This window comes from Cryptomeria japonica, chromosome 4 (assembly GCF_030272615.1).
Source record: "Cryptomeria japonica chromosome 4, Sugi_1.0, whole genome shotgun sequence".
Taxonomy (NCBI): Eukaryota; Viridiplantae; Streptophyta; class Pinopsida; order Cupressales; family Cupressaceae; genus Cryptomeria; species Cryptomeria japonica.
The window spans coordinates 686,221,182-686,235,593 of record NC_081408.1 but is presented as its reverse complement, the minus strand read 5'-3'; the positions used below and the strand labels follow the sequence as shown (position 1 = coordinate 686,235,593).

The following is a 14,412-nucleotide window of genomic DNA, read 5'->3' as shown; positions in this document are numbered from 1 at the left end:
GGAATCTGGGAAACGGCATTTTTTATGAGAATAAGTGTACCATATCCTGCATTATAGGAGGATTGGGAAGGTGAGGAAAGGGTGGAAGAGAGCGTTCCAGGAGTGTTAATCAAAATGAGTGCCATCGTAAGTACTCTTTGAACATTTATTTCCAATTAATGAAAGTACTCTTTGAACATTTATTTCCAATTAATGAAAGTACTCTTTGAACATTTATTTTCAATTAGTGAATTTCCATTGTGACATAATCTCCATTAATTTTGCAAAATTTAGGCCAAACAGATGTACTTCATTGCCCTCTTAAAAAATTTGACCTGCTTCAATTGTTTCTTTTAATTAACTCGATATCTGCTTCAAAAATATAGCTTCGCACAAGAAATCTTTATTTCCAACAGATAATGTAAATAGATGTTTCTAAAACTGTACAATACTCATGAATCTACCATGATCTATCACCAGATCAAAAAGCTAATATTGCCAAATGTAGCAAAGAAACCAAAAAATAGATAGCTAAAAATCAAATGTCCAAGGTGGCAATCCCTAATACTCGAGGGAACCTAAACAAGAAATCTAAATTTACATAGAGCTGGATCAGCTTCTTGAATACAATACCTTTTGTAAAGAAAAAAGAGCATATGATTTACACAATAGGTGAAAATTGCAACTTGCGTAACTTTCCAGGAATCTAAATCTACATTAACCATACAAAGTGCTGCATGATCACCTAAAATCCTTGGAGAGCTTTTAAATAATGAATACAAAATCACTTATGATCAAAAGCCAGGTAAATTTGAATCCCATTACAAACTGTGAGATGTGTTTCCCCTGTTAATTAATTTGATTGAGAGGTTATATCACAGGATACCATGCCACACCAGAGAAATTATACCTTTGGGTATGGTGTTTGCACTACCCCTACCCCTGAAGGTCGCATTGGCGTTGGAAAATTCACATATTGATCTTGAACACCATGGGGTGACTCAACATATGGACTCTACAATAACAAACAAACAAACAAAACGTCAATAATTTATATTTCTCGAAGTACTAAGAAAGATAAAACCCAAGAGAAGTGAATGAAATAGATTAAACGGGCATTACATAATCACAATCTTAGTCTTATGATTGTTTTGCAAAACCATTTGCAGAATTAGTACTTACTACAATGCATATGCACATTTGTTCATAGGACTAGCAATATTACATCAATTACATGAAAAATTAAGAATTGAATGAACATTGGGCGCTTGCAAAAAACCCAAAATCATACAAAAACGAATTGCAACAATGATCATAGAGTAATTCACCTTGCTATCCGAGCAAATCAGAACTCACACTCATGCACAAAATTCAATACATAATGAGGAAACCAGTAGTCATCTAAGTGTCACTCAAAAGATAAGCCATAAAAGATATGTATGAGGTCCCAAACGCAAGACGTGAGCTTGGCTGTTTGGTCCACCACAAAAGGAAATTTCCAAATAATATGTTCTAGCCATCATGTAGAATAAGAACAAAGCCTTGCTGCTTGGCTGTCATCACATGGGCACATGCAGACAATATAAAGGTGTTTTAAAGAGTAAACATGCAAAATATTTTCACAAGAATTCCATTTCAACACAAAAAAATTATGAAGGGAAAGACACGTTCAAGAAGTCTCTGACACTTGATTTTTTGACCAGATCTTAATCCATTTAAAGAGACAAACAAACACTGACGGGCACAACAGCTGTATGAATCCACACTGCCGTGATGAAGCCTCATGTAAACCACAAAGTAAGATGAAATCTTTTTTATGTTGCATAACATTCACAATTGCTTTTAGCGAGATCACAATCAAAGAATAAGGAGTTCAAGATCATTCATTTAAGCCATGAACTAAAAGTTTGTTATTCAAAGCATATGGTCAATAAGATCTAGCATGGGAAAAGGCACACCCACGAAGTCTGTGATATTTGATTTTGTAACCAGATCTTAATCCAATAAAAGAAACAAGCGCTGCTAGGCACAGCAGCTGTATGAATCCACACTGCTGTGATGATGCTTCATGAAAATCACAAAGTAAGATGAAATCTTTTTTATGTTGCATAACATTCACAATTGCTTTGAGCGAGATCACAATCAAAGAATAAGGAGTTCAAGAGCATTCATTAAAGGAATGAATCAAATGTTTGTCGTTCAAAGCATTTGGTCAATAAGATCTAGCATGGGCATGCAACAAGGCAGATGTAGAATAGTTTGGAAACAAGAGGATTTGTCCAGTACACAAGTTCAAGGTGGCAATACTTATAATGATGATTTTTCATACACAAGTCAATTGAGAGACCTCATGCTCATCTCTCCACTGAGGTCTACACAGCAGGATTATATCAATATCATTACAATTTATCTTAGTGATCTACTTAACCAATACCCTCAGAAGTGAGTTGACACAGATGCCATGCTTTCAATGTGGCCTTCTCAAAAGGTCATTTCAGATTATGACCCAGGCCTTCTCAACACATTTTTCAACAGATTAAACTGCTTATAAATAAATGGGTTCCTCTCAAACGAATGTATTGTAAATGCAAGTACTTGTTGGTATCTTCCACACCTCTATGCACTGTCTCAAAAGACAAAGACAAACAAGAAGTCAACAATGTAAAACACCATACCCTTGCTCACATTATCCCCGGCGTTGATAGAGAGGCAATCCTCTCCATCCTTTTTTGCCAATCCAAAGGCAAAAAGAAATTTCTAATAATCACACACGTGTTGATATCCCCACCACCTCTGTAGCATTCCAGACCCAAACTCTGGATTCCAACCTTCTCCTACCTCAATTGCTTGCACTCCTCAGCCCATGTGAATACTCACTGTTTCTGAAATCATTCCCGACCACCCTGGTGCCTCAAATTTACCTATTACTCACCTTTTGCTAAAAACACCATAGGTGGAATGACCACATGGTCAAGCCCCCAATCTGATGCCTATTATCAACATTACTCAAGAAGAAATTGTCTTACGACAGTAAGACTTCACAATTTCTTATTCCTAACATTGACCCGAGTAATACCAGCAGATCGTGATTACTACTGTGAACAGGTCATGATTATTATGGTGTGCAGATCAAGATTATTACTGTATGCCTAGCAAACAATAATTGCCTTATGGATCGCCTTCCTTCTCCTTTCCTAACAGCAGTATTCCCTAGATCAATTAAGATTAATTAGACTTAACAAGGATGAATTAAGAGATGTGGTTAGATACTGAAGGGATGCGATTGGTATCCAATAGACACATTCCATCTCATCAGTCACAACTCTGAAGGAAAGTCACCACCCTACAAACCCAATGGAGGAGTATAAGATGAACACCCCAGCATTCAAGAAATGATCATCGAAGGATTCAGAATTAGCATTGTTATAAGACATTGAAACACACAAGGAAAAATGAAATCAAGTCACAAGGAAAGCAATAATACTCAGAGTGCAATTTGTATATTGGTTGTGGTATGGATTTCCATACATAATGTAATAATTCTGTGTATATCTGCATCCTTGAATTAATAAGCATTGCTGTTTATGATTATCTAACATGGCATAATAGATATATTGCTGGTTCATGGTGTGTTACTATCTATGTGGTTTAATATATGGATAGAGGAAATTTGTGATTATGATATAAGATGTTATGCATATTTTCTGTCTGACTGCTGTAACCAGCCATGGTAGAGAAATTGGCGAATTACAAGTAAGGAGACAGCGATGGGGTCATCTTCTAGGTACGCCACCTCATGGTATAAGACCAGGGAACCTCATGGTATAAGACCAGGGAGTCCCATGGGGCCCAAGGGGCACAAGGGTACTGCCTTAGGGCTTAGAAAGGATGGACTTAAGGGGCACCCTATTGTGAATGTTCCTCATGCTTTCTATCATGGTAAATGAATTCATTAAGAATGTTTGATCATGTGAAGTAGGATAGAAGTGGCAAGATTGAGGGGAACGGTTATAAGACACCTCACTAGGTTCTCCACCTCATATGGATGGCACAGGCCACATGAGGCCAAGGGGGATAGTGTTCTGCCCTTGGGCCTAGGATAGAAGATCTCTAGGGCACCCTATCGAGCCACCCTATCTCAGCTCTTCTATGGTTGAGCCTTCTCAAACTGATTTAAGCAATCTTTTGATTAGATCTATGCTTCTAATATATCCTTGATGATTTCTAATTAAAGAGATCTATTTTATGAATTATGATTGTAAATGATTCTTAACTTGTTTGCAGGGTCTCAATCAAAGTGAAAGGTATCTCTAACCTACTTTGTTTCAATTAAAAATTGTGATCTAGGGCAAAATTTGGATATTTATAATTTGGGGACATTACAAGTGGTATCAGAGCATGATTCTGCCAGCCGATGGAGCAAACCTACTTTGACAATCATTCTCTTAAGGCCAACAGTGCTTCTATATGTAGGTAATGTGTGTTGAGTATGCTTACTCCATGTGTATTTTATATGCATGCTTTTCTCATGTATGATTTGTGTTGCTTCAGTTATAATTTTCTAATATGTTTTCAGCATATGTGTTTTATATGTATGCCCAGTGACTTATGTGTATTTATGTGTTCGCCTTGCAATTGATGTATCTTCAGCATTTTTACTCCATTGGTACCTTTCAAATGTATACTTTATGCTTTACACATGTATGCTGCATGCTTTACGTATATTCAAGTGTGCGATTCATGCCTCGTGTGTATTCATGTATATGATTCATGCCTTACGTGTATTCAAGTGTGTGATTCATGCCTTCATGTATTCAAGTGTGTGATTCATGCCTTGCGTGTATTCATGTGTATGATCATGCCTTGCATGTATTCAAGTGTGTGATTCATGCCTTGCGTGTATTCAAGGGTGTGATTCATGCCATGCGTGTATTCATGCGTGTGATTCATGCCTTGCGTGTATTCAAGTGTGTGATTCATGCCTTACGTGTACTCAAGTGTGTGATTCATGCCTTATTCATGCATTATGCCTTATGTGTATTCATGCTTTATACCTTATGTACACTTCATGCTTAATGCCTCCTGAGTATTCGTGTGTATGACTCATTGCCTTGTGTGTATTCATGTGTATTACATGTATTCAGGCTTCATGCCTTATTACCTTACATGTATTGCTACATGTAAATTATTCGTGCCTTACATGTGTCTATGCTGTTATGAATATGCTTGTATCTCATGCGTATTTATATGCTTGCTTCATGTACAATGTCTTCAACATGAATACTTCATGGGTATTTTGTATGTGTACCTTTCTCATGTATGTATCTTGTATGTATCTTGTATGTACGCTTATGTACAAGATGTATGTGTTTGACCCATGTCTGTCATGTTTTCAGCATGCTTAATTCATGTCTGTGTGTGCCTTCCTTGAATATGTTTAGTTATCCCATGAGCATGTTTCCTGAGTACTTATAAATGTTTTAAGAGCTATACTCTTACATCCCATCCAAAAATGAGGTGTATGTTTTAGATCACTAAGGCCCTCCCCTCTGCAAACATGAGTCACATACTCATAATAACATGTGAAGGGCAACCTAGTGATTATTGAACATTACGATACTATGAAAACCCATATGAAGGAAGAATGTGTGGAAGTACAATTGCTCAAACTGTGAAGTGATAGTATAAGAACTTGATGAGTATAGTAAGTTGCTTATAAATTGTCATAAAAGGAGAAAGGAAAGATGTTAAGAATGTGATCAGACAATGATTATGCTAGCCATATTCAATTTATTTGTCATACATTCAATCTCAATCTACCCCCCCCTAAGTTACCAATACGTCAATATCCAACCACAACAATCTATATGCATACAAACTGCATGCCAAAAAGGGGTGATGCCAGGTTTCCTTAATTAATTGACATCTTATTTATTACTAACCTCTATTTCTTAACTACAATGTCAGTGACATTCACACTACCCACTGAAATTTCTCATTGACTAATCACTTTCCAATGTTGAAGGTTCAAGATACACTCATTATTGGCACCCTTATACGTTTTTGAGAAATTTATCTCACTAATTGTTTTAACTATTGACTTAGACATATTCATCCAGCAACTTACAAAGCAAGAAATTTAGACAGTATGTAATAATGGGGTAAAGCCATCATTTGAGGTTTCCTCAAAGTCACTCCCGTAATAGCTCTTTGTACCAAAGGCTCTTCTATTCTCTAAACAGATTTATCGTTTCACAAACTGCTTATCACAAATTGTTATATTCAAAATTTGTACAGAGCATGATTAAACATAGTCATCTGTCACGATATCAAGTTTTTTTTACAATTGTTATAGCATTTTATCCTCTCTCAAACGATTGTGTTACGATATGACCACCATTTAATAATAAGGTTCAGTGAACAAATTCCTAAAGGTCTCCATTCTATAAGGCATAGTCAGAATGATCATCTCACAATTAAGGCCATAGATGTGTGTCATGCTTCTAATCTTCATCCTAATATATAAGAAGCTCATCCCTTGTTTTGTCTTGAAAAAATATCCATAGGAACAACCAGAACAGTTCTTACGATTACAATTGATGAGAGAAAACTTGTCTTTAGATTACAAACCTTGCTAATTCCCAATCATTAGTTGAGATAGCCCACAGTGAATTAAAGACAGTGATATACAAATTGAGGATCTAAGGGTTAATTTTGGGATCCTCCCATTAAAAGGACTTGGTTAAAACTATCATTGGTTGAGGACAAGCAAATTTGGGAAGGGTGGACTTTCATCCGATCTGACACCCATTATCAACATATCTTAATAAGATATTGTCTTACGGCAGTAATACTTCACAATTTCTTATTCCTAACATTGACCCGAATAATAGCAGCACATCATGATTATTACTGTGAGCAGGTCGTGATTATTATGGTGTGCAGATCGAGATTATTACTGTGTACCTAGCAAACAATAATTGCCTTATAGATCGCATTCCTTCTCCTTTCCTAACAGAAATATTCCCTAAATCGATTAAGATTAATTAGACTTAACAAGGATGAATTAAGAGAGGCAGTTAGATAAGGAAGGAAGGCCATTGGTATCCAATAAACACATTCCATCTCATCGGTCACAACCCTGAAGGAAAGTCACCACCCTACAAACCCAATGGAGGGGTATAAGAGGAACGCGCCAGCATTCAAGAAATGATCATTGAAGGATTCAGAATTAGCATTGTTATAAAACATTGAAACACAAGGAAAAAGGAAATCGAGTCACAAGAAAAGCAATAATACTCCGCAGTGCGATTTATATATTGTGGTACAGATTTCCATACATAATGTAATAATTCTGTGTATATCTGCATACTTCTGAATTAATATGCATTGCTGTTTTTCATTATCTAACATAGCATAATAGATATATTGCTGATTCATGGTGTGTTACTATCTCTGACTGGTTTAATATATGGATATAGGAAATATTTGATTATGATATAAGATGTTATGCATATTTATTCTGTCTGACTGCTGTAACCAGCCATGGTAGAGAAATTGGGGAATTACAAGTAGGGGAATGGTAATGGGATCATCTTCTAGGTATGCCACCTCATGGTATAAGACCAGGGAGTCCCATGGGGCCAAAGGGGTACAAGGGTCTGCCTTTGGGCTTATAGAAAGGATGGACTTCCGGGGCACCCTGTTGTGAATGTTCCTCATGCTCTCTATTATGGTAAATAAATGCATTAAGAATGTTCAATCATGGGAAGTAGGATAGAAGTGGCAAGATTGAGGGGAACTGTTATACGACACCTCACTAGGTACTCCACCTCATATGGATGGCACAGGCCACATGAGGCGAAAGGGGATAGTGTTCTGCCCTTGGGCCTAGTTTAGAGGATCTCTAGGGCATCATATCAAGTCACCCTATCTTAGCTATGCTATGGTTGAGCCTTCTCAAACTGATTTAAGCAATCTCATGATTAGATCTACTCTTCTAATATATGCTTGATGATTTCTAATTAAAGAGATCTATTTTATGAATTATGATCATAAATGATTCCTAACTTGTTTGCAGGGTCTCAATCAAAGTGAAGAGTATTAATAATTTGGGGACATTACACCACATTCCTGAAGCTTTGTTACCAGAACAAGGAACAGGAAATGTGATAGCAGAGGTGATTGGACAAAAAACAGGTTTTGGAGGATAAGGTTGCAAAGAGTAAACAATTAAAAACAGTTCTAATGCCCATTTCACTTTATTCATTGGCAACATCAAGTAAAATATGATTGTCTGACTCATTAAATTGATTATGAAGCTCTAACCAAACAATGTTCATACATCAGTCATACCATGATTTAGGTTCATTGGGCATTCTTTCATCACCTATAATTAGAACTTTATGTGCTACTCCTAGCAGTTAAGGACACTTTGTTACCCCTTTTTCACACTAATGTCCTTACAAGACATCCTTTCAGTAATGTAGACAATAATTTTCTTCAAAAGGACCCAACAATTTAGACTTAACATTCTCATACAGCTTTAAAATGACAAAAAAATAGAGAAAATTTACAAGAAAATAACAATGCTCTGTATCACAAAAAAAATTAATTAAAAAAAATATCAATTGTTGATGATACCCATTCCTAATAGTAATTTCATACTCCAATATAGTCAAACAATGGAAAAGCATTAAAAATATTTGAGCTAGGCAGCATACATGCAAAACTAATCCTAATTTGTACTTAAGCAAGCATACTTCAGATGGTAGTATTACTACGATGCATGCATAACATGTTGGCATTATTGTCGTTGATGTCAAGGGATGTCAAATGGTTGCAGAGAAGCAGGTAGATGTCAAGGAGTGTCTAGAGGTTGCAGTGATGCGGGCAGCAGTCGTGCATAACACGTCGTGTTATGCTGCAGGGGTTTCGACCAGTTTCATCGCCTTCTCATGTCGGCAACAGTCATCGAGTCATGTGTTGTGATTGGTATGTCATGATTTCCACATGGCAGCAGCTATTTAGTTCACGTGCAGCCGAGGGTTCCGTCATGTATTCGAATGAGGGTTAAATGACCTTGTGGGATAACATTGTTGACTGGTCAATTGGGCTATCCTCTTATCCCGCAACGTTCCTGAGAGAGAGTGTTGACCTCACGGGATAACACTTGTGAGGTGCACGTGATGTTTCTTCTTATTCCGCAACATGTTGGTTGAGCATTGTGGAAAAGGTCATGTGCTTGTCGCGCGGGATAACATATGTTGAATGAACAAAGCGGTCCCTCTTATCCCGCGGTATCAACTGTGACCCTCAAATGTCACGCGGGATAACTTAAGTTTGTTAAGCAAAGTGGTCCCTCTTATCCCGCGTAGTCAAAAGTGATCAACGATGGTCGTCCGGAATAAGAAAGTCAAAGGAGGTCAAAGCGGAGAGATGTTTCCTCTTATCCTGCGGTGTCAAAAGTAACCAACAAATGTCGCACAAGACAAGAAACTAAAGGGAAGTTTGCGGATTCTTTATCCCACATAGGCTAAGATGTATATTAAATGTTGCGCGGGCTAACAAGTGAAAGCATGTCGTGAAGAAAACCTTATTCCGCACGAGACAGATGGTTATGCGGTGGTCCCACGGAACAAGGAAAAACGAAGGTAAAAGAGAGAAACCTTATCCCGCACAAAGTAAGAGGCTACACAAGGTTCTCGCAGGATAATAAAAGTAAAGGCGCCTCCTTAGCCCGCATGGTAAAACTTGGAGAGAAATGCTCTCGCGGGATAAGAAATCAAAGGATGATTACTTGAAGGTGCTTATCTCGCACGAGACAAGGATGAAGTCAGTGGACCTGTGGGAAAAGAAAACAAAAGGAAGTGAAGGGCCTTCTTATCCCGCATGATCAAGATGGGAAGTGAAGAAGCCCGCGGGATAAGGAAAAGCGAAGTAGACATTGAAGGGTCTGCTTATCCTGCATGACCAAGCAGCGATGAGAAGAGACTCGCGGGATAAGGAAAAGCAATGATAGAACCTTATCCCGCATGAGTAGAACATACATGTGAGGCATAGTATGAAGTTCAAAGGGTCTGAGCAACCGATAGTCCACTTGGGCGTTGACCAAGTTTGACCCGACAAGATGGCATGTACGAAGCGAATCAGAGGACACCTGTCGAAATGATGAAAGGGTATTTTGCCGATAGAATTGAAGAATGTGATCGACTTTGCGGCCATGTTTGCAAGCCGATAGACTCAAAGGTCCACGTGGATGATTGACCAAGTGACTTGGACGCTAAATAAGATGTTTGCTTGCCGATAGGCAAAATGATCTACATGGAGGTTGACCGACCTTGACCATCTGATCTAGATGAAGAATATGAAGACATAACACTCTCTGATGAACAGAGGATGAATCAGCTATGCAGAAGTCATTGACGGTGGATTTCAGTGTGGTAGTTGTTGAACTTTTCAAAGAGGATGGAGAATGCATTAATGGTGACTGATTTGTAGATGGTTGATGGGATCGAGGAAATCGACAAAGGCAAAATCAGATCTGCTGGACAATTCAAGCTTGCTAAAAATAGCAACTTAGTACAGAGAATGATCAGAAGAAAGATTGGATGCATTTAATTCAAGCAGCTGATCTGAGATTTTATTCAACACAGAGAATAAAATCTCAATTTCCAAGACAACTGACTTAAATAAAATATTCAAGTCTACAGTAGAAGAAAAATCTGATGTGTACAAAGTCGATCTAATCCAGCAGTAACTGTAAATGTGATTCGACTTTGGTAGGTGAGACAAAGATAAAGGTGAAAATAAAGATAACTCCACCAATCGATGAATATGTTGTTATGCTGAAGAGTGGTGTGTTGCTGCCGAGAGTAGACTGAGTATTGAGCGATAGAGAGAGACATAGAGAGTGACAGAGTGTGTAGCTGCAAAAGAGAAAATAGAGCAAATTTACAAAAGTAGATAGTGTCAGCACAAAGCAAGAACAGAGCATTCTGGAGAGTAATGTTGTAGCATAGAGAAGAAGATAACCAGACAGAGGAAGGAGGAGAAACAAAGGAAAACTTTCAGCAGGCAGAGAAAATCATTCTCATGATATGAGAAATGTGTAAGTGTTACAAAACTCATTTGTAACGAGGTTTCATTATTGCAATTGTAATCTTGAACAATCATTGTAAAACTCTGAGTGGGTGCTCATAAGCAAGGGTAGGTGCTCCTTTGAGTAGGTGATCATAAAATCGGGGATTGGTGCTCCTTGGGTTGGTGCCCTAAAGTTTCAGGGGTTGGTGCCCTAAACATTGTAAACTGTTATTTTTTGTGAGGCTGGATTGGAGCAGTAGACTCCAGCAGCTATTCTTACCGAAGAATTTCCCACATTGGGTCTTTCTCCTACATCTGGTGTTGTGTGATATGCTTGTGTGTGTGTGTTTACGTTTGTATTACATTCTTAAAATCTGCACACTGAACTTAAAGTTTTTTGAAATACAATGATTCACCCCACCTCTCAATGTCCATTTGTGTTCTTCATAACAGAGAAAATAAATAATCTTGAAATGAGAAAGAAGTGAGGGATCTGAAAGCATAGAAATTGGGGTAGAGAAAAGACTAGGTGGTTGGTTCCAGTATCTTCCTGAATTGTGGGCTGCAGGCAGGAATTAAATTTGATGATCAACCTATTCACATTAATTTTATGATAGTTATCTCTCACACACAAAGAATTAGCACAAAAAGCATAAATAGTCCATTTGTTTGATGAAGAAAGATTGCGCATGACCCAGATGCTCCTGCATCAATTTCACTTTCATGGTCTAGGTCAAGTATTTTCCACTACACTTACAGAGGTTGGGGTGAAATTATCAACCTATGAGGATTCATCACCAATCAATTAATCACTTTCCAAACAATTGACTGGAAATTTAATAAATCTTAAACCCACATGACAAGATCTTAATTTTGTTGTCGGTTACCTCTTTTAGCCCAACAAAAGCTTGTTTGTTGGAAAGCAATAAAATGAGTGTTGCAAAATGTCAAAGGTACTCTTGACTTTGGCATTCTGAATCAAAGGACAATTTATTTGAGGTTGACAAGATATGTGGACTTTAATTGAGCTATTTCAGTTCTTACTCAAAGATCAACAATTGACTATATTTTCTCCTTGGACATCAGATTTGTTTCGTACCAGAGTAAGTTTTAGCACACCCCAGCTTTATCTTCAATTGAAGAGCATAAAGCAATTGTACATGCTAGTTGCAAAGCAATATAGTCATGCCAATTTTTTAGCAATCTAGAACTTTCCTAGATTACACCAACTTCTTTTGTCTGAGACTCTAGAAACTATAGTGAAGAACCTAGTTTATCATGCCCACACCAAGAACAATGAGGTCCATCATCACTAAATTCAGCAATTAGTTGATATTGATGATATTTTTCTCTACTATTGCACATCTCAGGAACAATTTGTCGATCTAATAACTAAACTTCTTGGTAATTCAAATGGTCAAATTTTGCAACAAAATTGGAGTTGTCTCTAATTTTGTCACTAAGAGTGTTATTGAATATAATATTATGATAGACTTCTCTTTGTACATAGGCATTTATCGCTTATGTTAACGTAAAATAACACCACATTAATTATGTATAAAAAGCAACTTAAATTGTAAGACACAACCACAGAACCTCCTCATAAAATATTAGATACAAGTATGAAGTGAATGCCATCCAATTCTCTCATATTTAGAGCATTCATTCTTCCAAAATTCTTAGATTAATGTGTATAAAATTTGATAAAGCATATTACCCAATGAAATTTGGGATGCATGAACGCAGTCCAGCTTAAGTCTACCGTTACGGGCCTATGGCCAACAAATGGGTGTAATTGAAAATATAGCAATTGGCAATATTATTGATCTTGGGCGCAGGACATTGATAGAAGAAAAGAAGCAGGTGCTTTTTATCTCATGGAATGTAAGCAGTAAAATGTCCCCTCAAAATATTAGGAGAGAGTAAGAGCTGTTTATAGATTTTGCCCATAAATGTTATAATGCAATTGAGTTCAACAATTTAATTCAAAACTTGTTACACACATTGAAATGCATGAATTAAAATTTAGGATGCATGAACGCAGCCCAAATTAATTAAGTCTACTGTTATGGCCAACAAATGGGCGTAATGGAAAATATAGCAATTGACAATATTATTGAACTTGGGCACAGCACTTTGATAGGAGAAAAAGAAGCCGGTGCATTTTATCTCATGGAATATGCAGTAAAATCTCCCCTCATTAATAATGTCCACGAAACTATTAGGAGAGAATAAAAACTGTTTGTAGATTTTGCCCATAAATGTTATAATGCAACTGAGTTAAATAGTAATCAGATAGAAGACACAACATTGCAAAGTACCTGGGCCGGAGGATGATTTGGAGGATGATTCGAGCTGGAAGAAGTCTTTGGTGATGAGTCTGGAGAGCTAGTATCATTGCTGCCGTCTTGCCCATTCAGCTTAGGAGTGGTGTCTTTCAGTGAAGTTCCATTTTCGCTGGGTAGCTTTGCAGTCTGTAAGCACAATAGGCACCCAATGTTAAATGTTTATAAAGCACATCAATTGACACACAAAACAATCTTTTGCAATTGTGCCAAAGACAAACAAGTGACGCATGGTCTTAAACCCCAATTTGAAGTTTTCAAAAATGAAGTCAACATATCATAAATAAGTGTACAAGAGGCAAGTCCCTGGGTGCTTATATGAATATTACAAGAAGGATTACTGTTCCACTTGAGAAACAAGTTGGACAATCTACTGATTCTGAAATAGTAGCAAGAGCAATAAAGGTAAGGCTACAGCATGATAAGAAGAACATAACACTTAACATATTAGTGTAGCAAGACATATACAAAATGGTTTAAAGGTCTTCAAGAATTTAGGAGAGAATTGCATGAACGTGAAAAAGATAGACCATTAAGTATGACAATGATTTGAGATTTGCATATTGTTAACATAAATAATGTCATTTGTAATTTAAGCATTTACTTGATTCACTGTAAAAGGTTGTCTACTGAAATCATAGTGAGCTAACCATTCACGGAATCACAACTATTCTTACATTTATTTCAAACTAATACCAAAACACTACAAAAAAAAAAAATAACCATTTTTCCCACTGTATGGCCCATGGTAATCATGTAAATAACTTGTAACCGGCATATAGAAATATGTTCTATGGCCTACAGAATTGAATTACAAGAAGTTGACAATTCATTCCTATGTTTCTTAGTTAGGCACAATGTATAGGTGACCTTCAAAGAACCTCCCAATAAATACATTTTAATGATATGGAAACAAATGACAAAAAAATGCATTGAAAAAATCTGTTAGATCCCTGGACCATAATCCTGTTCTTAGCAAAGTTGCACATATTCTCTGTACTAAAAA

General features: G+C 37.0%; 1 protein-coding gene across 1 annotated transcript in view; it reads right to left on the bottom strand.

Annotated features, from left to right (window-relative positions):
* Positions 1-349: 349 nt before the first annotated feature.
* The window catches only part of LOC131028626 (chaperone protein dnaJ 10), a 39,971-nt gene continuing 25,908 nt past the window's right edge, over positions 350-14,412 (bottom strand). Inside the window, exons 9-10 of the mRNA XM_057958929.2 lie at positions 13,383-13,535; positions 350-994 (exon numbers count right to left, since the gene is read on the bottom strand). Of these exons, the coding sequence (XP_057814912.2) occupies positions 884-994; positions 13,383-13,535 (264 nt within the window). The 3' untranslated portion in view covers positions 350-883. The remainder of the gene's footprint in view (positions 995-13,382; positions 13,536-14,412) is intronic.